Source organism: Notamacropus eugenii, chromosome 4, assembly GCF_028372415.1.
Source record: "Notamacropus eugenii isolate mMacEug1 chromosome 4, mMacEug1.pri_v2, whole genome shotgun sequence".
Classification (NCBI taxonomy): Eukaryota; Metazoa; Chordata; class Mammalia; order Diprotodontia; family Macropodidae; genus Notamacropus; species Notamacropus eugenii.
The window spans coordinates 269395179-269417691 of record NC_092875.1 but is presented as its reverse complement, the minus strand read 5'-3'; the positions used below and the strand labels follow the sequence as shown (position 1 = coordinate 269417691).

Below are 22513 nucleotides of genomic sequence, written 5' to 3'. Positions count from 1 at the left end.
TCTGGCCTGGCCAGACCACATCTGTGCCCAATTTGGGGTACCAAATTTTAGGAAAAACATGGATAAAAAGCACCAGAGCTAACCCAGGATGGTATAACCAAGCTAATTAGAGGACTGGATATGTTGTGTTTTTTTGTTTTTGTTTTTTTGATGCTCTGAATTGAAACAACTAGGGCTTGAAAAAGAGAAGACTAAGGAGGTGATATAATAGCTATTCAGAAATCTTTGAAGTTCTATCAACTGGAAGAGGGTGTAGGCTTGTTCTGACTGGCCCCAGAGGTTAGGAGTAGGAGCAGTGGTAAAGAATTGCTTCTTCTATTAGACTTTTATAATGTGAAATAAGCTGTAGTATCTATGTACACACAGCTTATTTGGACATATTTTATTTTCATAGATAGAATTAGTGTTACCATTAGGGTACCATGAAATCTCTGTCTAGCATTTAAAACCTACCACACATCATTCCGAGTTTTCCAGTCAGTTGATATTATTCTCCATTTACTCTTTTCAGTTAGATTGACCTGCCATCTGTTATCCTTGGAATACATTCTATCTCCTGCCACTATGCCTTTTATCAGTTAGATGGTCCTCCCTGTCTAGGATGTACTTAGTCTTCCTGAGCCTCAGAATCCCTAACTTCAAAGCACATTTCAGGTGCTGTTTCCTATAATATGCTTTTCTTGATCTATACTAGTGTTAATGCTCTCTCCTTAAAATTGATCCTTTGTAAGTACTTTGTCTTTCCTTATGTGTATATGCAGTAGAATGTAAGCTCTTAAGGGCAAGGCTTATTTAGTTTGTCTTTGCAACTCTGTCTAGCACAGTGCTTTTTTATATGTAGAAGTCTTCATAAATTTTGTAAATGAGTTGAACTCATTTGGCTAGATAATAGTCTGAGGGCATGGATTATGTCAATGTATACTTGTATCTCAGTTTGTTGGATATAGCATACTCTTAATGAGTTGATTGTTTAATACATGCTTAAAAATGTCGCTTAAAAATGTCACTTAAAAAAAGTAACAGCTGCTCATGGGAAAAAACTCATCCCTAAGATTCAGAAGAACTATTATTGTATAAAACTTGAGACGAGATTTCTTTTTCAAGCAAGGGTTGAACTGATTTAAATAGTCTGTGGTAAAAGCCTCGGAGTGAGGAAACCTGAGTTTAGTCTAGGTTCTATCAAGTATATTTCTTTAACTCTTCAAAGTTTAACAGTTATTACAACTAAAATACAGCTTGTACAACTTTGTATGGACTACCGTTTCTGGCTCTAAATCTAATATCCTGTGAATTTCAGGGGAAAAAATGTCTTGCAGGTGGGAGAAAGAAGAGAGTAGATATGGATGGAAACTAAGATGTATTAGCTTCAATTTCATTTCACTTTTCCCTTATAGTTCAGATTTGTTTAAAAAAATCCACAAAGGTTATTTTGTTTTTGTTTTCTTGCCCAAATGAGTTTAATGAAAAACTGAATTTGTCATTTGTTTTTGGGTTGACAATCTCATCTTGTCTCATTGAGGTTTCTTTGTCTTTGTTCTGATGTATGATTTCAAGATTCCTCGTGTAAATCACAACTGAACTCTATAAAGAGTCTCCAGGAATTACCTTGACCATTGACAGGTTAACCAGCTTGCCTGTGTTCACGCAACTAGGTAACAGAAGACAGAGGCAAGACTTTGAATTTAGCTCTTCCTCGACTCCAAGGCTTTTCCTCTATTTACTAAGCTATATTTGTTCTCATTATTGACTTAATAAAGTTAATTTGTTACTCCATGTATTCTAGAATTATCTAAAATATACTAGGTCTTTCTAACCTAATAAATCCACATGACCATGCATATGAATTTGGTTTTTTAAACGGAATAAATGTGGAAAAAAATACAAGCCCAGTTGCTTATCAGCAATTTCTAGTGAATGCTAGAATCAACAATAAATCCTCTTGTTCTTTAGATTTCTGTGAAATAGAAAATGAAATATTGAGAACTTGGTTTTAAAAAGCATTCAGTATTTGAGTGCTTTGAAACAAAACTTTTAACTTTAATTGGAAACGTTTCAGTGTGTTTATAAAACCCCCCAAAACTAATTGTCATTGTAGTTGTCTAGAGAGTTGGAAGAGGGAGGTGAGAGGAGAGGGGTCTTGTCTGAAAGACAAGCTTGTAAGTTTTTTTTTTTTAATTGCATATAACCTCTAGAGGAAAGTGAGCCGTTTTGTGCTGTGCTTAAGCAGAAAAGGAGTCATCCCCTGGAAGCCAAGGTTGATGGAAGAAAATAAATATTTATTTTTTTCCCTTTATTCATATTTTTCCGTTACCTGCTGGTTATGTTTCTCTGAAGGTATAGTGTTAAGAATGTTTTTGGACATTTAAGAATTTAAGATTCTGCTTTTATTTCCACCCTCAATTTTTGAAATTTTGCACTTTTGTCAGAAGTGCCAAGTAGTTTTTTTCTTCCAAATATATTAATTGATAAAATGTTTTAAGAGAAAATAGTTTAATAAATTAGTACATGGGCTTTTGAAAAATAAATATATCCCAGATGTAATGACATTTCTGTGGCACATTGTGAAATAGATGTGCAAAATGCCAGACCCCACTTCAACAGTATATTGAAGGGGAATGTTGTTTTTTCTACTCTTGGTCAGCTCCTAGACCTAGAATGTCCATCTAAGAGGGAAGCTGCAGGGCAAGGCTAGGTCACCCTGATCTCCTAGCAGCTTATCAAAAGACTTTTATGGGCAAGTTGGCAAGGTTCCCAGCTGTGAAAGAAATCACCTCTCCATCTCCAGATCAAGATTTTTCAACATTCACATCCCAATGAAAACCACAGCAAAGGTAAGTGATCAAGATCCTAGTGTTACTCTTAGGAAAATGTTTTTCCTGAAATTCTTAATGAAGTCATTTAAGTTATATATCATTTTTCATTTCCATTTTCACTAGAGAAAATGCTATGAGTTAACTTTAAATTTCAAACATTTATTGAATGCTTAATTGTATCACCAAAGCAACATTCACAGTACCAGCGGCGACTATGAATATGCTGACATAGTTCTGAATTGCAAAGTATATATGGAAGGCAGAAGAAAAACTATTTTTTCAGACACAAGAAAGTCAATTCCTAACACCAGAAAGCCAGACTTCTTATAGTAACCAAGAAGTCATTACACATCAGCACTTCAGGGGACAAAGCCATTCCCAACTCTTCCATCCCCCCCTTCCCACAAGCAAACACTCACAAGATTAGCTGTGCCTGCCAATGCCCTCTTTCCTCCACCCTACCAGCTCTCACCAACTTCCTTCCAGTTCTGCTCCCCACTTCCTGTTCTACTCGTTCAGCAAGCTCCTCTCAGCACATGTGACTTAGGCTTCCATGTGATTTAAGCAGGTCATATGGGTCTATTAATGGGTGGGAAAGATCTTTAAGCAAAAATACATTAACAGTACATTAATCTATTGTAAGGCACTGTGCATATTCACTTGGAGATACAAGTCCCCCCAAAATCCTTCCTGCTTTGAAGAAGCTTACATTCTACCGAGAGATTACAAAAATAATCTAGAGAAATAAATATCAAGTAATTTCAGGAGGGAGAGAGCACTAATAACTTGGGAAAATCAAGAAATACTACATGAAGGAGATGGTATCTGAGCTGAACCTTCATAGAAGCTAGGGAGCATGCATTCCAGGTATAGGGGGAAAAGACCAATGGGAATATATTGAGACTGGATTTTGAAAAGTATTTTCATTATCCAATTGCAGTCATTCATTTTTCCAAAATTATATCATCAGTAGATCACCATAAACAGAGTATATAATGGAATCTGTCTGTAATACAAAGTATTGCCGTGAGCGCTTTTCCTCTAGAATGGTTTGCCATAGCCCTCTGATTTCAAAGATAACTTTGATTCAGGAGGATGTTAGCATTGTAGGGGAAAAAAAGTTAATTATCAAAATGTTTTTCCTTTTAAAGACTAGAAGTTGTCATTTCATTTCACTTACATTTAAAAAAGAAATTGTTTTAACTGATATTTAGAGACTAAAAACCCAAACATTTCTGAAAAACATAGTGTCATAAGTAAAATTAGAACCATACGGAATAATATTTTAATTGTGTTGTTTCAGTCATGTCCAGTTCTTCATGATCCAATATGGAGTTTTCTTCACAAAGATAGTGGTGTGGTTTACCATTTCCTTCTTCAGCTCATTTTATAGATGAGGGTTAAATGACTTGTCCAGGGTCACAGCTTAGTAAGTGTCTGAGGCTGAATTTGAACTGAGGAGGAGTCTTTCTGATTCTAAGCCCAGTGCTCTTTCCATGGCACCATTTAGCTGCCCTTACCCACTTTAGAGTCTTAATTTCCTAGGTCATATTGACTACTTGAAATAGTTTAAGGCCTTCTAGTAATTCATATATATATATATATATACACATATATATAGACATATATACACACTTATATACATACATACATACACATTCACATATATAATTGGTATATGTAACATAGTATGTATGTTTTATATGTGTATCTGTGTATTTGGATTTGGATATATTGATAATTAAGATTTCTTGAGAAATTCTAATCACAAGCTTCTAAAAATCACCCTCCCTCTAATTTTTATGAGTCTATCTCCAGATAGTAAATTATCAAAAAGATTTCTTAAGCCATATGCTCCTGCTTATTAATTCATGAAAATGGTTCAGTGTTTTTTGTTTTTTTTTTAATGGATGTGTAAGCAAGGCATTTGGACTTAAGTGACTTGCCCAAGGTCATACAGTTAGTAAGTGTCAAGTGTCTGAGGCCGTATTTGAACTCAGGTCCTCCTTATTCCAGGGCCAGTGCTCTATTCACTGTGTCACTGAAAGAACATAACCTAGTGATTTTTTTTTTGTCTAGAAACTCTCCCATCCAAGTCACTTAGATTTTTAGTTTTAATTGTTTGTGTTTTAACTGTTTAACTTCACAGATGCCTAGAAGTGCAGATGATATTCCATTGGCCTTCATGTACAAATCTGATAACAGTTCTATACCCGTTTTTCTGTTTATGATAATGGATTGAGTTCAGCATTATAATTGAAGGAAAATGTCCTGTCATGTCCACAAACATTATGACTGGTTAAATTAGCTATGGTGAACCACCTAAGCAGGCTCTAGCACATTACCAAAATAACTTTACATTGTCTAGAGAATACTAAATATAGCCAGCACTAGCTCCTACTCAGGGAGTGCAGATATTTTGAGTACTCAAGTACTGCCCAGGAGCTGTTACTATTGTATTTTCAGGAGCCTATGAAAGGAAAAATTTTAGTTCTAGCACAGTAATTTATTGTTGAATGAAGATATGAATAAGTATACTGTGAAAGATACATTGTTATTTGATTTTTCTCTGAATTTTGCTGTTAAAATCAAGTCCTTTTTGCTAACAGCTACGCTATTACAAGTATACAGCTACACTACATATGTGTATGGTGTGTGTGTGTGTGTGTGTGTGTGTAAACACATATTAAACTGGAAGTCAGTCAGTGGAGAAAAGAATAGTGTGTGTACAATTTCATGGATCCAGTGGACACTCAAAAAGTAAAAGACAACTACTTTTTGCAGTCTTACCAAATGACATGTTGAGACTTGTTTTTAAATAATTATAGGACTGAAAGAACCTTGAATAGTCTGGTGTGACCACTAGATTTCATGCATGATGAAATTTCTAGAAATTTCTGTTCATCATAAATGAATAGACAAAAAGGAATATGAGTTGATAGTGTAGTACTGTTATGTGAAAAACAGGATACAGTGATATTTTGTTGTAATAAAAAGGTTATTATGTGTAAGTCAGAAAATATCTTCTTTGAATTTAGTTTTATGTTTGAAAGAAGACATTCTTTTTACAAATGATGTTATCAAAATGCTAGGTACTGCTTTCCTCAAAATATATTAATTTTTATAAAAGGTTTTAAGAAGCTTAATAAATTTATGTTTGAACACTTAGGGTTGCTTGTGGAAGAAAAGGCTAAGGAAAGACTTAATAACCAGCTTAAATATGTTAAGGTTTTACTTAGAACTATATTACAGTTGTGATATATGTCCCTGAGGTACTAAACAAGAAGAAAAAATCTTAAAGCAGGAGAGATTTCAATTTGACTTTAAGAACTTGACAGGATTAATCTCTAGTTCTTCAGCATCTGAGGAAAGAGGAAATATGAAGTAGTTTGGCAGAAAATGTTTAAATAAGATATGGCAGATGTCCATGGCGATACGCAAATATCTGTAGGACAAATGAAAACACTGTAAATGTTTCCTCAAACAGATAATTTGGGGATATTAGCTGACAAATCACATTTAGATAAATGGAATAATTCTGAAAATTTAAATTTGAAGATTGGCAGAAGGTATGACTTCTATTTTAATCTTTTAGTGTCAAATGGAAAAATTAATGCAATTTTCAGGAAAATAGTCATTAGTGATTAAAAAAGTTTCTTTCCAAAATGACTCAGAAAATAAAGTGTTAAAATCTAATGAAAGAATTTAATGTTACTTTGAATCATAAGATTATACATTTAGCATGATCAAAATCAGAAGTAAATTAATTTACATTCCCTTCAACAAACATTTATTAAAGATCTGTTACGTTCAAGACACTGAGTTTAGGGCATAAAATGACAAGATCTGGGCCTGCAAAGTTTCAGGGATTTTACATTCTAATGGAATGAATTCAAGACAGGCCAATTTTGGTTTTGTTTTTTACTTTAACCTCAATTTCCTTAAGTGTAAACGTTGAACAGTATACTTAGAGTAGCCTCTGAAGTCTCTTCTATCTAGATCTGTGAGCCTGAAATACAAAGTGTGATGTGGCTTTCTTATCACCTAAGGGTAAATAGAAAGTTTCACCTGTGTAGAGTTAGAGCCAGTCTTACTTAAAGCTATCTGAATGAAATCACCACACATTGTAGGTTTCTGTAGACAAGAAGCCACTGAATTCCTGTTGCATTTCTTTGCTGAGTTGGAACAAAGTAAACCTTTTGTTAAGTGGTGAATGATATGCATATAAGAATTTCATTTTGTCCCCAAATCAAACTTGATCTAACAGTTCTGTTGTCAGGTCTAACAAAGTCAAACTAGCAATTGGGCTTACTGAGATTTCTTTTGCATAGCAAGAGAAGCTAACTGTGGTCATTCAGTGCCTCCACTCCACTTTTTTAGTCATGCTAGTATTTCAACTCCTGGTTCACATTTTTGTCAAAGGGTTTTGGGGAAAAATTGTTATTACCCAGTTTAATCATTAAATTTAATTACTATTTACCAATTTAGAGAGTTGCCTTGGGCATAGACAGGTTGAGTGATTTGTTTATAGTAACAGAGCTATTATCTATCAAAATTTTAATAAAAACCTAGGTCTTTAGGACTCTAGGGTTTAGTTTTGGTACTTCTCAAAAATGTTATTATTTTTGTTTAATTAAATAGAAACTTAACTTGTTCCTCTGAGTGTGTTGGAATCTTTAGTAATGTTTTAAATGACCAGAGATAAAAAATGCTCCTACCAAACTTAGCAAAGCTATTTGAAACTATCCAGTGAAAAATTATCTACTGTGATTTTGTGCCTTATGTAATCCTTTGACCTATCAGCTAAGGATGTTTTTGGTATGTTTACATTCAAATTTTGATATGGAGGTTTTCTAAAAGCACTTATAAAATATATTTGGTTACTGATGAGTGTTAATAAAAAGTGAATTACATTCTTTTCAGTTAAATTTCATATAACCACATAAAAATGAAACATTTGTATATTCAATTGTGAATTATTTTAAGTAGAGATTTTTATTTTGAGGTAAGGCAAAATAACAAAAGAAATTTTAAACGTAATCCATAATAATGGAGTAGTCACAGATTTCCATCTAGTAGACTGCTGTAAGAATTAGTCTTTGGGCCTATGCTGTTCAACAATTATGTATAAATTCAAATTTCAGTACATATCTCAAGTGTATACTTGATACAAGATAAGATGAAAAAGTAGTAAATATAAAACTGGTCTCATAGTTAGGAAGACTTAGAGTTCAAATTCCAATCCTGATATGCTGGTAGTGCGACCTTAGCTTTTCACCCCAATACATGGCTCTGAAAAATATTACAGAAGGTCTTAGGAATGTAGTTAAAAAATAGTCATAACCAGTTGCTTTTAAGTACTTAGATAAAGTCATAAGTGGAATGCTTATTAAACTCAACTCATCAAGACTAGCAAAAATGTTGGAGGACAACATCTGAAACCATTTCAGCTTGAATTATGGCTACAATCCTGAAGGGATGTAATAGATTTAGATGGGATATAATAGTATAGATAGCAATTTTAGAAAAAATTCTGTAATGTTTAGTGTATTGAAAGCTAAATATGAGAAACAGGAAATTCTGAAAAGGGGATATTGACTTTCTGAGGATGATGAGTTCTTTTCTAGACATGTTGAATTTGAAATTTCTATGGGAGAAATTGAAATGTTAAATAGGCAGTTGGTGATTTGGGACTGGAACTCAGGAGAAAGACTAACGATAGAAATATATAATATATGTAATAGAATAAAAGATCTGGGTCTTAACTACATAGAATAATTAAAAGTCATGGGTGCTGACAAGGTCACTAAGAATGTAGTGACAGATTAGGATTCAAGGCAGAGCCCCACAGACTGAAAAGAATTAGTTAAACAGGTTACAGGAAAAGTAAGAGGCAGCATGGATTATAGGTTATGAAACCCAGAGAGAAACGTGTATCTAGGTTCAGAATTTGGTCATGTCATTTACTGGGCAACTAGGTGGCACAGTGGATGGTACCTGGAGTCAGGAAGACTTTCTCTTAAAATCTGGCCTCAGACACCTACTAGCTGTGTGACCCTGGGCTAATCACTTGTTTGCCTCAGTTTCCTCATCTGTAAAATGAACTGGAGAAGGAAATGGCAGACCACTTCAGTGTCTTTGCCAAGGAAACCCCAAATGGAGTAATGGCTGAAAACAGCAAATACTGCTGAGGTGAAGAAGGATTAGGTGTGAGAAAAGGGCCTTCATATTTGGTAATTAAAAGATTGCTTATAATTTTGGAGAACCTTGTTTCAGTTGAATTCAAAATTGGATTATAGGAGATTCAAGAGAGGAAGCAGAGGCATGAAGAGGAGATGGCTTTTTTTGAGGAGTTTGGCTATGAAGGGAAGAAGAGATATAGAATGAGAGGGTAGTAGGGTTTAGTAGGGTTTCTCCATCATGGAGAAAACAGTTATGTTTGTTGGTCATAGGTGAGTAATCCAGTAGATAGGAGGAGATTGAAGATTAGAGAGAGAAGTGATCATAGTGCAAGCAATCTGCTGGAGAAGATAAGAGGGGAGGGGATCAGAGGTACATGTGGAGGGTCTGGCCTTGGTGAGATAGGACTTCCAGCATCAGATACTGGAGTAAAGAGGGGATAAAGGTGAATGTGATAACTAGTTTGGCCAAGAGGGATGAAGAGGGAACTACTAGTGATTATTCTCAATAAAGTAGGTTTGCAACAACCACTTTGCTAAGTGGGTTAAAGTTTCAATTAAGGAAGAGTGAAAGGATTGCACAGCTGTCCTGAGGGCTCAGTTGAGATCAGACATTATATATTCTAGACTGAGGGAGACTATAGTTTTTTTATTCCTGATCACCATGTCAAACTACAGTCTCATACAAAGCAGTTTTCAAGAAATTGCATGTTCAGTACCTACTTTATTTATGCCAGGCACTGTGCCACATGTAGGGGATCTAATACAAAAATTAATCCCTACTCTCTTTAAGTTATATTCTAATAGAATGCACTGATTACTAGATCATGTCATTGCCATAAGTTCGTGTTACAGATGACATTATTTTTCTGTACATGGTTGTAAATATACTTGATGACTTCTGTAATTTGAGATTTTGAGTAGGCATGAAATACTCTGACACTTGGAGAGGTTAACAGCCCCATGGAGTAATTGTCTTAGTTTGTGATATGATTCAGACAGCTTGTTGTGGCTCATTGGTGTTCATATAAAAGAAGATACACAAATTTGATTAGTAGAGGAGAAATCCATGGACTGTGCATAGACTAGGTACTCTAGTTCCAAGAGCTGATGTTACCTACATGATTGACAGAGCTCCTTCAGTCTTAGCAGTGGCAGTGGCTGAGATGGAAATTTAGTGACCAGGTGGTGAAATTTTTGGTCACAGATGCCTTTTGGGGAGGTAGTTTGAGTTTCTGAATCAAGCATGTGGGCCTGAAACTGGAGGAGCAGCAATGAAACACAGTGACATGTAGAAGAGCAAAACCTGAATTGCTTTTTACTACTGCTGCTGTGAGTTATTTGAACTTTGCAGAGCTGAATGGAAGCTTATTTCCCTTCTTCAGTGTATTCACTCCATGAAGTTATTTACATTTAACTGAGGCACAAGAAGACAGGCAGTGCAGTACTAGTGGATTTAGAATCAGAAAGACCAAGGTTTACACCCTTCTCCCTACACTTAATATATATTGGTGAGCGTTACTTACTCTGTAAGACTCAGTTTTGCCACTTATAAATAGGTATGATACCTGTAGTGTTTATTTATGGTTATTGTCAAGTTCATTTGTGATAAAACTTATGAAACAGTTTTTGAAAATCTTGTGTTAGGATAGGAACTGAACTTGTGGTTTCATGTAATTTTGTTGGCTTAGAGGATTTCAAATGAGAAAATTTCTACTAGAGAAGGTTGGTACCTTCTCTCCAGTTGGCATTATTATAGACTTGTCAGTGTTGTCATTCAAATACGCAGACTGTCATTATTGACTTTAGGATACCACAAATTAACATCTCTGTTGCATTATGCTTTTATTTTGATAAAAATGTCCCAATAACTTTGTAATCCAGTTCAGGCAATTTGGGGGGCGACCTGTGGCCTGTGAGTTTGGCACCTTTTGTCTAAAGCACTCAGAAATTATTTCAGTTGTCCAGGGTCACAAAGCCAAGATGTGTCAGAGGCTGTACTTGAGTTCATGCCCATCTGGCTTCAAGACCAGCTCTATATCCATTCTGCCAAGTTGCTTCTTAATATAAATCAGTTATTGCTATTTTTATTTTCAGTTGAAATTTTTTATACCTGTTAAATTAAAAGGGATGTTGGAGATCTTATAGGCCAATATGTTACCAGTTGAAGAGATGTTATTAATAGTAGGTTCTCTGATTGAATACTTAAAATTATTGGCTCTAGTTTTTAAGTAGAAGAAATCTGCTTCTCTATATAACTCCTCCACTGGTCCTAGTTCTGTCCCCTAGAATATGACAATCCTTAAAATATTTTGAAATTTGTTTGAAGTAATATCCTAATTTTTAGAGTAAATATTTTTAGAGTAAATATGTTTTACTAATTTTTAGAGTAAATATATTTCCAGTTCATTTTGCTACATCAAATAAGTTCAAGTCCCTTCACTGTCATGGTCAGTCTCTCCTAGATGCACTTTAGTTTGATATCTTTCAAAATATAACACTCAGAACTGAACACAGTATTCTAGATGTGGTCTGATGAATGTAAAGAACAGTAAGTAGAACTATTATCTCCTTATTTTTGATACAAACTGTAATTGAAAAGTTATTGGAATTGCATTTTTTCCCCTACTACATGCCAAAGCTCTTCCTAAAAGTTATTTTGCCTCCAAGTGACATCTTGGCTTTGTAATGCTATCTGTCACTCTTAATTTCTACGTTTTTTGTTGCTGTTAACTTAAAAAGCTGAAAAATTTTAGATTAAAAACTGAATTCTGTATTATGCCGTTGGTTTGTTTTTCTTTACAGGTAAATGTCTTACCAGGGTTGTAATTATTTTGGATATATGTACTGTGTTTTATATAAAATAACTCAGCATAAGAGTTAACACAAACCCAAGAAAATATTTATAGTTTTTAACTGTTTTTCTTTATGGAGACTTTTTAAAAAAAAGGTATCTGTTTCCCCCTAGAGGCTGTTTTTCTATATTCTAACACAGGCAATCGAGTAGAAAAAGCCTGTTATTCCAAACCATGTTGTAATCAGAAATGAATTGACAGGATTAAAAGTTACCTGATTTATGATCTAATTATTTTCTTCGTGTTGTTTGTGTCTGGGAAGAGGGCAACAAGCCATCAAGCCATGTTACCTCAGGGTAGCTAATTTATTTTTCTTAGGTATAGTATACTAGTTTTAAAATGTTCCTCAGCCTAAATTTAGCAATGATATTCACAGTCCTAGGGGCTCGTAATGTTTTGCTTGTTTGCAGTGATTATAGTAAACAAAATAGGAATGACTTCCCATGTGGTTAAAAGTTACTGCTATTAATAGTAGTGAGATAAGTACTCTCTAGAGTCTTACTAACTTCATTTACCCATGAACATTTTCCTTTCCATTGGGGAGGATTTTGCCCAAGTCTTTGTTTCTCCTAATTCTAGCTTGTATTGCAAATTATTTTGGCAGATCATGAGACCAAAGTTGTAGTAGGATTTCATTATAGTTATTGACTCTAATAATAGTTTTTAGATATGTCTAAGCACAAGTTACTATTTTGACAAAGCAGATTTTTTCCCCTTTGATAATGAAATAGAACAAGTTTGGTGCTCAAAATTTTACATTGGACTTGGATAGAATAACCTAATATATTGAATCTCAGACTTTTAAAGTTAATGACAGTGCTTAGCAAATAATTTAAATTTTTTTCTAGACTATTAATTCTTGAAAGAATTATCCCAAAATGAATATTTACACATGTATTATTTTTCTTACAGATTTGAGTTCTGTGAACCAGCATTTGTGGTTGGTAACTGTCTTGAGATAGCATCTGATAGCCATCAGTATGACCGGATTTATTGTGGAGCTGGTGTCCAGAAAGACCATGAAAACTACATGAAAATATTATTGAAAGTGGGAGGTATTCTAGTCATGCCTATAGAAGATCAGGTGATTTCACTAATCTTTTTCCCTTAAGAGTGTCAGAAACATATGTGTGAATTTTCTTCTTCATAAGTGATAATAATCAGTTCTTCAAATATATGTGTATGTGTGTGTATATACATATATGTATATATAGGTACATATATTTGTAATTTTAACTGATATAGATCAGCATCCTCTTTATGGTCACCTATTATCAAGTTGAATTTAATAAATGAGAAGCTGAAAATACAAAGTTTTGAAAATAGTTATTCCAGAAATGTGTAAATCAAAAGTAACTATTTTGGATGTCATAATTAGAAAGCATTCTGGTAATGCTATAGGTATCCAAGTTCACTTTCACTACTTTTATAAAAGATTGTATCATCCAAAAATGTATTGAAGAGAATAATAGTCTTATATTTTGCCAGTAGGAAAAAAGAAGACAACATAATAAATGACTTAGGAGATAGGAAAATTGGGCTTTACATACCTTCATATTTTCTCCGTCCTATTTTTCAAAATAATTTTAAATAGCTTCACAGAATAAAAAATTTTTTTCAAGTATATTTTAGAAATGATGTATCTGGATTATTTTGGAATGTTAGTAAGGATATTTGCTTTTCAGATTTTGTTGCAAATATGCATTTTTGTATTTGAAAAAAATCACTAATTAAGTCATATAATAATCTGATTCTAGATCTAACTATGCTTTTAAGTAAACACTTAACCTTTCATGTGCAAAACAAAAGAGATAAAAGATCATATAGTTATTTATAGAATCCTTTCCAGTACCAAGATTCTGTATTTCTGTATGCTCTAATCAAAGATTCTGCTTTGAGGTTTATATTTGTACTGCTGGTTATTTATATTAATAAAACTATATTGTTAATGAATATATACTTGTATGTTATGGTGAATGCAATAAACATTAATTTTCTAAAAAAGCCATCAGAATAATCAGAGAAATTGATTCAAAAATATTTTGATGAAATTAAACATTAACAGTAAATATCAGTATGGACAGGAAAAAAATCTGATGTTGAAAGTATCCTCATGTTCACTGACATTAATTGTATTTTAATTATAATCCTTAGGACATTTAACAAGGATTTCAGTTACTTACTACCCAGTGCATTAATAAACATTTATTTTACATTGGCATGGGAACATGATGATTGGTCACATAATATGCAAAGGTGACACTACTGCCCACTATAAGTGTGGAGACGCCTAGTGATGCTTCAGCACTAGCTTTGGGTTTCTGGTGATCCTTTCACATTATTTACTAGTGTGTCTATTGACTAGGAGAATTTATTGCGGATGTAAGTGGAATGTGATGAAGTTAATTAACAACCACAATGATCAAAGCCTCATTAATACTTGCTTTTAACCAGCTGAACAAATTTTGACAAGGGCTGAGAATTTAACTCTTATATAGTGGTGTTTCCTCAAATTTAGCCCCTATAAGCCCTCTTTTTTATATTTACCTATGTAGTTTTAATTCAGTTTTAAACTAAAATCTTAAACCTGCTACATAGAGCACATGGTAATCATGTCTTTCTTAATAAATGCTAAAATCAAAGTAACACAAGATACATTTTACTATTTATTTTACATTTGATTACTCTTTTGTAGGGCTTGTCAGTTTCTGATCACCTCCCCTAAAGGATCAAGTAAAATGGTGCTGTAAACCTAATTAGATTATTACAGTTATTGGGCAGCCAGTTTTCTTAGATTAAACTGTTTGATTTTTTTCATTTAGTTAACTCAAATTATGCGAACTGGACAGAATACTTGGGAAAGTAAAAACATCCTTGCTGTTTCATTTGCTCCATTAATACAACCAAATAGGAATGACAATAGTAAACCAGATTCAGTGGGATTACGTAAGTATTTTTATTCTTTTAAGACCAAAGAATTGCTGTAGTTAAAATATTCTATTTTTTCCCAAGTAGATCCACATTCACTTCTAAATTGCGTTCATAATTTATATGTGAAGCTCATGGATTGTTTTGCTAAATATATGATAATGAAGAAGTTTTTTGCTGCAGATAGAAACTTCTGTAGGGCTGTGTTCCAAGAATGCTTGACCCTTTAAAATTTCATAAAATTTTCTATTTGTACCAATTAGTTGAGACCCTGTTTTGGTTTTTATTATAATAAAATACCAAATTAGCAGAATTGATGCCAGTGTTTTGAAAATAATTTTTCCTGTGTATATTTATTTCAACCACATTATCCCCTCTTTTCTTTTTAGCTTTGGTTGTTTCTGTAATTATTGGGAATATACAGTATAATTTTTGGCTATTAAAAAGAATTTTTAAAATTGCTTTTGTCTGTGTTTTTCCCAGCCTAAATCAGCTGTACATTTCTGATATTGGGAGCCATGTCAGTTAAAGTAGATGGATGAAAAGGAAGGAGAAAAGAAAACTCAAGAAATGATAACCTTGCACAGCATTAAAAATTTTGACTTTACAATTGTCTAACTGTAAGCATTATTGTAATCAAACAAAAGTGGATTTTTGGAGTCCACAGGAAATATTAGTTAAGAAAGCATTTGAGTGCCCACTATACCTATAGCACTGTGGAAAAATAAAATGACGAATAATCACCACTCAATATTCTTTGCTATTTTACCTGCTCATTTTAGTTTTGTACTTTAAAAAGTAAGATTGAATTTGTTTTTTTTAAAAGGTGTAGTTACTGTAATTATTTAGATAATATTTCCTATATAATAGTGGTATGAGCATGAGTATCAAGTACCTTTTGATCATATCAACACATTTATGAAATACATAAATTTGAGCTATTATTACCATTATATATCTATGTGTTTTAAAACAAGCACCATTATGACAGGTATGAAATAAAACGTATATTTTTGCATGGTAAAATCAGTTAATCAGAAATATCTCAAAATATGTCCTTTTGGCAGTTCTCACTGTAAGAGCTGATTTTTTAAATAATCATGAAACTAATGAACATCCCATTAATCTGTATAATTAGTCATCATATAGTAACACAACAAAAACATCTTGAAATTTAGAATTAAGCAGTATATGAACAAGTTTCTTTTTCCTGAAACTAAAACGAGTTTTTCACTAGAGAACCAAATAGACTATAATAGGAAGTGTCAAAAATCTAAAAATAACATAACATAAAAATAACATAAACATAAACATATTGTCCTGGTCATGCTATTTTTAAAACCACTAGCAAGTTCCAATAAATAAACAACTTTTAAAAATATAATGATAAACACTGTTCCCTCTCTGTGGTTTTGTCACAAGCTTTAGTTGTATATCAATATTTCTTTTGGTGTAGTGCACTATAAAAATGAGAATTATTTTATTAAATATCATTAGCAAAGAACTTTTAAGTCTCTTTTAATAGAAGTCAAAAAGGCAATTTAGTTAATAAGCAGAATGTTATTTCAGAGTATGTATATCATCCTGTTTATCTTTAAAACTTCACACTTTGCTAACAAAATAAGCTATGCTTCAGTTCAATGTGTTATATTAGTAAGATATAATTTTAACTGAATTTTATTAGGTGAAATTGAATTAGAAACTGTCTTTGAGCAACCGAGACTGATATTGTTTCATCTCTTATAAACAATCTCCCATCCTAAAGTAGAATAAAAACAAGTATTGAACAATAGGCATAGTGCCGTGAAATTCCAAATTCTTTAGCTGCTGAAACCTTTTTTGCATCATTCTAGAGAATGTTCAAAGAAGCATGCTGATATTATTTTAAGGTCTCTTAATGCTAAAAGCTTGCTAGAGTGTAGTTATAATTCTCCCTCTGCCCAAAGCTTAGCTGGTGATTTATAAGGTTCCTTGTCAACTCAGGATTTTATGGACTTTGATAGAAGTATCCCTTGAGCATCTAACATAGCAATATACACAATTGAAGTAGTCACATGAAGAAGATGGTTGTAAGGCATCAGGGACTGAGGGGCAGATGTGAGAGAAGGCACCAGAGTTAAGCTGTTCCTTTGGGAATATCCCACATTTGGCTGTGGACACATTCCATGTTATTTAAAGAATATGTATCTGTTTTGTTAAAAGACTAGCATGACTAACATAGGAAAGGGTTTTGGTGCTTCTGCAAAGGTACTTTCTCCCTCTTGTTTGCATTCCTAGGATTCTGTGGATTTGAAGGGCTACTGTTCTTAAAAATTGGTTCTCAACTCTGTATCTATTTATACTGTTGGCCAGTGATATCAAATCTGAAATAGGAAGTGGGCACTAAACCATACATACGCTTCTCTGCAGGCAAATATTGACTTTAAAAAAAACATCAACACCTGTATTTTTACCATATGTTTATTTGTTAACTATTTCCCATTTACATTTTAATCTGGTTCAGCCATACTCAAGAGTATTTGAGGGCATATTTGATAGCTGCTATAGTCAACATATTATCCAGGGAAGAGTGAGGAGAGGAAAGTAAGTAAGGTGTTTTGATCAAGAAAGAATTAAGATTGGTGATGAGGTAGAAAGTTTCAGAAGAACAGAGAAAGGTGTTGCATAGTGTGTTCTTTTCAGTAAGCATCTACTAAGCACCTTTTATAGGCACCGTACTGGATGTAGGAGATAGAAGGGTAAAATTTAAAACATATAACATATATACAGTAGTATATATGAGAGAAAAGAACCTCCTGATTTCTCTGGCTTCTAGCCTTTGCTAGATACGCTCCAAATTTGAATTTGACCCTGATACAGGTAGCAGAGGATTAAAATATTTTAGCGATAGTAGCATTAGAAATCTCAATCACTGCTTTACTTCAAAGCTCATTTTAGTTCCTTTTGAACTTTCAAAATACTGGGTTCATTTTGGATTAAGACTGGAGAAGTTTTGTAGTTTCAGATGTCCTAGGTGGCCTGGCCTGATTTTAGTTCTATTCTGGGACAAGTATTATGTATGGGCTGCTGATTCAGTTTTCATTCCTATTCACTTTTTCCATCATTTACCTTTCTCTTCTATGATTATAGTATGTGTTCTGTCCTTTCTCTCCCTCTTTTTCTTCCATCATTTTATAGGGGTCCTTTCAGATTTTTTTATTCAATGTAATTGTCAGTCTTAATTGCATATGTATTCTCTTTGAATTAATATACCACAATTTTATTTAACCATTGCCTTATTGTGATGCATTTATGTTGGTACCAGTTTTCTTTTGCAACTTCTCATTATAAAATTAAAACTGAAAGACCTGAAGTACCTTCCAAATGCAATTCTCTGAAATGTTCTTTTAAAGATCCTTGAAAATATAACTCCTTTGTTTTGTTTTTAATAATGCTCTCAGGCTGTATTATGAACAATAGAATTGCTAGGTCAAAGGTTATTATTTTTTAAAAGCTTTTATTGAATACTGCCAGATTGTCTTCCAAAAAGATAGTGTCCATTTATAATTCTGTTTATAATCAGTTTATAATTCTTTTTACAAAGAATTGGTACAGCAATTTTTCTAACCTTCCACCTCCCTACATTGCTTTTTTTAGCTTTTAATCATTTTTACCAAGTTGGTGTTACTTAGGTGGCATCTGAAAGTTTTAATCAGTATTTCTTTTGATTATTAGTGAGGTTGAGCATTTTGTTCATATCAGTTCTCTTGTGGACCTTTTGTAAATATTTAGCATCTATTGTATATATAATACCATACATATTTTCCCCCAGTCATTAATTTTCAAAAAAAATTTGTTAAAAAGAGACACCATGAAAAATTGGATTAGAGTACTGAACTTGGAGACCTATGTTCAGATCATTTCTTTGACATTAACTGTGTGACTTTGGCAAATCACTTAACCTCTTTGAACAGGTTTCCTAACTAGAAGTAGGGATAATAACTGCAACACCTACTTCATAGGAATGTTGTAAGCCTCAAATGAGATAATATATCATAAAGCCCTTTGCTAATTGCAAGTGCTATATAAATGTTTATGATTATATTTTGTTGACTTTTATTTTTAATACCACCAAGCACAAATTTATCTTGTGTTAAAGAATTTCTTCTATTTCTTTGATGGAAAAATCACCTCTGTAATTGAGATAAATACATTATTTCACTTTCTTCCATATTTTCAAAATATGTTCCTTCAAAATATTTTTTACCATCCGTTTGGAATTCACTAAAGTATGAGGTTAACATTTTACAGTATTTTTTTTTCAAGAAATAAATTTTATTTTAACCTTTTATCTTTTTTTTAGCTCCATGTGCTGTCAGGAATCTACAAGACTTGGCTAGGATTTATATTCGGCGAACACTTAGAAACTTCATAAATGATGAGATGCAAGCCAAGGGTATTTCTCAGAAGGCTCCTCCCAAAAGAAAAAGGAAGAGAGTTAAACAGAGAATTAATACATATGTATTTGTGGGCAATCAACTTATCCCTCAGACTCTCGACAGTGAGGATGAGGAAAAAATGGAAGAAGACCACAAAGATGAGGAAGAAAAAGATCACAGTGAAGCCTTGAAGCCAGAGGAACCCCCTCAAAATCTGTTGAGAGAGAAAATCATGAGACTACCCCTACCTGAGTCTTTAAAAGCATACTTGACATACTTTAGGGATAAATAACTCATGTGAAGTAGAAAGGATGCCTACTGATAATTCCTTTATTCTTGAAAATGTAGCATTTGTTATAAATAGATCAACACATACAATTATGTCTTTCACTAAGACAGAATTACAATGAAAAAAGCATAGCCAAATTCTGTCTTATAATAAGGAAGACTTAGACTTAACAGTGAAAGTCCCTTTTATAAAAATCTATTTTTGTTTAAATTTTGAAAAAAATTGCTGTTTTAATCCAGAGATATTCCAAACTAATCAAGATTTTGTGCATGGTAAAAAAAAAATAATCCTAACAGATTTGTATTAGGTGAAGGGTAGATGAAATTTTATATCTGGTTAAGTAATAATTTGTTTATGTATTCTGGTTTAAATGGCTATTGTTGGCATTTTTTCTAGGAAAGATTTTAAAACATGAAGACCTACTTCTAACAGTGACAGCAAACTCTTTGTAGACCTATTTACTATACTTTTGTTGCAATCTTTATTGCTGGTTTCTTATAGATAATTTCCGGGTAATATATAAGTGCAATAACTGAGTACAGATACTGAATAAGTTGGCTTTAATAAAAATGCAGTATCTCTGGTACACACAACCCTGCTACTTTTGCATTTGTAGCTACTGCCAAAAGATCTAGGGGGTGGGAAATTACTGTTTGTCTCCAAGGGACAAATGAAGGGAACATCATGCTAATATTAAAGCAAATACAGAGTTAATATAGTTCTTAGTTTATGAATATGCTACAGTTTCAGTCTAAATGAGATCTAATTCTTGGAAATTTTAAAAGATATTGAGTTCTTTTTTAGTTCATGCATATAGTTACTACACATTTGGCAAAAAAGGTCATTGTTCTACATTTAATATTTTAATAGATTAGGAAATGAAAAAACATTAGCTATTCTTTGGATCATTGTAATAGCAGGGCCTATTAGATTTGTTAAGCAGATGCACTTTAGGAAGTGGAACTTAAACTTCTGAGTATTTTTATTTTACAAGGTAGGGCTACGTGGGCGTATATATGTTTCTGGACACAACTTTCAAATATAAAACAATTTTCACAAAGATCTTCATACATTCGTTTTTTGCTTTTATGTATGTGTGTGCGTGCAAATTTAGGTTAAGAGCCATAGGATAACTTGGGACCTAAGGTGTGCTCATTGGACTCCTTTCCTTTTTTTCTTTTTATTTGTTTGGGAAAGTTATTGGACTTTTCACCTTAGCTTATGGATTGTTTTTTGTTTTTTTTTTAGCCTGCCTAATGTTTGAATCTTAGTAGTAGCATATCAGTGAAAATTAGTTAGAAAATTTAGTAAACTAGGTGGTAAAAGCCACTATGAACAGAAATATTTTGTATATTGGACCCAATGGAAGTCATTCCTTAGCAAGAAAACTTGCATGTAAAGTAATTACTACTGAAATAATAGTATTGCATCAATTTTATTTTTAAATAATGAAATGCAGTACATTGCCCTGTTATTACCACCAGCAGAATCACAGTTTAAATATATAATGATTGTATTTGCTCAAGGAAATTAGCCAATATGAACATGGTATATAACAGGTTTATTATCTGCCTATGAAGATTCAGACATTAGTAGTAACACATAAATATACAAATTTAGCCCTACTGTACATAATTAAAATTAAGTATGTAGAGTATTTTAAGTTTCACGTGCCTACTTCACTAGTTTCACTTGTTATAAATAAGAGTGTCTTAGTGATACTTAAAAGGTAATTTCCCAAAGGTCTGTATTTTGTATCTCTGAGGGAATATAGATCTTCATGGTCTTTCAACAAAATTGAATAAACTATATAACTACTGTTGGAAAATAATATTCTAGTAAATTTTATTTACTGGAATTACACTTGTAGTTTTTTAAAATAGGCAGTTGCATTTAGAAGTTTTTATAAGCAATAGTATTAGGATAATTTTTGAAATATTACTTAGTATCAGGTCTTTTCATTTGGATATTTTGTTTCTGATAAAGTTTAAATCTTAACTTCCATTTGCCCATCTGTTTTCTAGATGAGGTGGGAAAATTTACATTTTGTTCCTTATGTTTCTTTTGGAGCCTGAAGCCACCATGTAAAAGTGCAAGATGTTCATTTTAATGATCACCTCTTCAAGAAGAAAGCTTTCTTATAGGATGCATGTGAAGACCGACTTTTTTCATTGCATTTCATTCTGTTGCATACTTGGTAAGATGGACAATAGATAAGGAAGATTACTCAGTGTTCAATGTTTGTCATTGAAATTTTTTTTAAAGGTGCATTCATTTTACATTTGCAAATTTATTGCCTTTAAATAAAGACTTAGAAATACAATATTAAAATTAAAATTTCATCTTTTGCATTTGTTAATAGAGAGAATTGTAATAAAATTTTTTGTGGTTTGTGCTTAACATTCTCTTCATGTTTACAATGGAATGGTAAATTGTAATTGTAGGAGATGGTGCAAATGATAATTTAATGGAATTTTAGAATAGATATTTTGGGTTAGTGAAAAGAGGGCTAGATTTGAATTTCCAATTCCTGAACTTAAGCCTTGACATAACACAGACAGTTCTGTACAGCTTTGGGCAAATCACCTCACGTCCCAGGTTTCTTTAATCTGTAAAATGAAAAGGTGGGACTAGAGGACCTCAAATCCTCTATGATCTTTAAATGGAGGAGGTGGGTCATGTGATTTTAGAGCTGGATAAGACATGAAATTCTTGTTTACTTCATCTTACATAAGAGGAAATTATGCTCAGTGATATAGCGTGATGCCCTAGTAATAATACGTACCTAGTTGGTGACATAGCCAGGACTATTATGGACACTGGTTTCATAATTCATAGGTAAGTGTAATTCCCATTATCATGATAGACTTTATTAATTTTATAAATATTTTATAAACATTTCATAAAAAAAGCAATACTTCCGATTTTTTATGCAACTATCTAGTGCGTGGGCATTGTTCTAGGAACTGGGGACACAAACACAAACCTAAGACTTTGCCTACCCTTAAGGAGCTTGCATTTTCTTGGGAAC

General features: G+C 32.9%; 1 protein-coding gene across 6 annotated transcripts in view; it reads left to right on the top strand.

Annotated features, from left to right (window-relative positions):
• PCMTD1 (protein-L-isoaspartate (D-aspartate) O-methyltransferase domain containing 1) overlaps positions 1–21819 on the top strand; it is a 53226-nt gene extending 31407 nt beyond the window's left edge. For 5 of the 6 annotated variants that reach the window (XM_072604574.1, XM_072604579.1, XM_072604575.1 and 2 more), the window contains 3 exons: positions 12760–12931; positions 14670–14793; positions 19118–21819. In XM_072604574.1, coding sequence (XP_072460675.1) covers positions 12760–12931; positions 14670–14793; positions 19118–19485 — 664 coding nt within the window. In that variant the 3' untranslated portion in view covers positions 19486–21819. Of the gene's footprint in view, positions 1–2641; positions 2832–12759; positions 12932–14669; positions 14794–19117 lie in introns of all 6 variants that reach the window. The other variant, XM_072604578.1, reaches the window with a different exon arrangement.
• Positions 21820–22513: the final 694 nt, after the last annotated feature.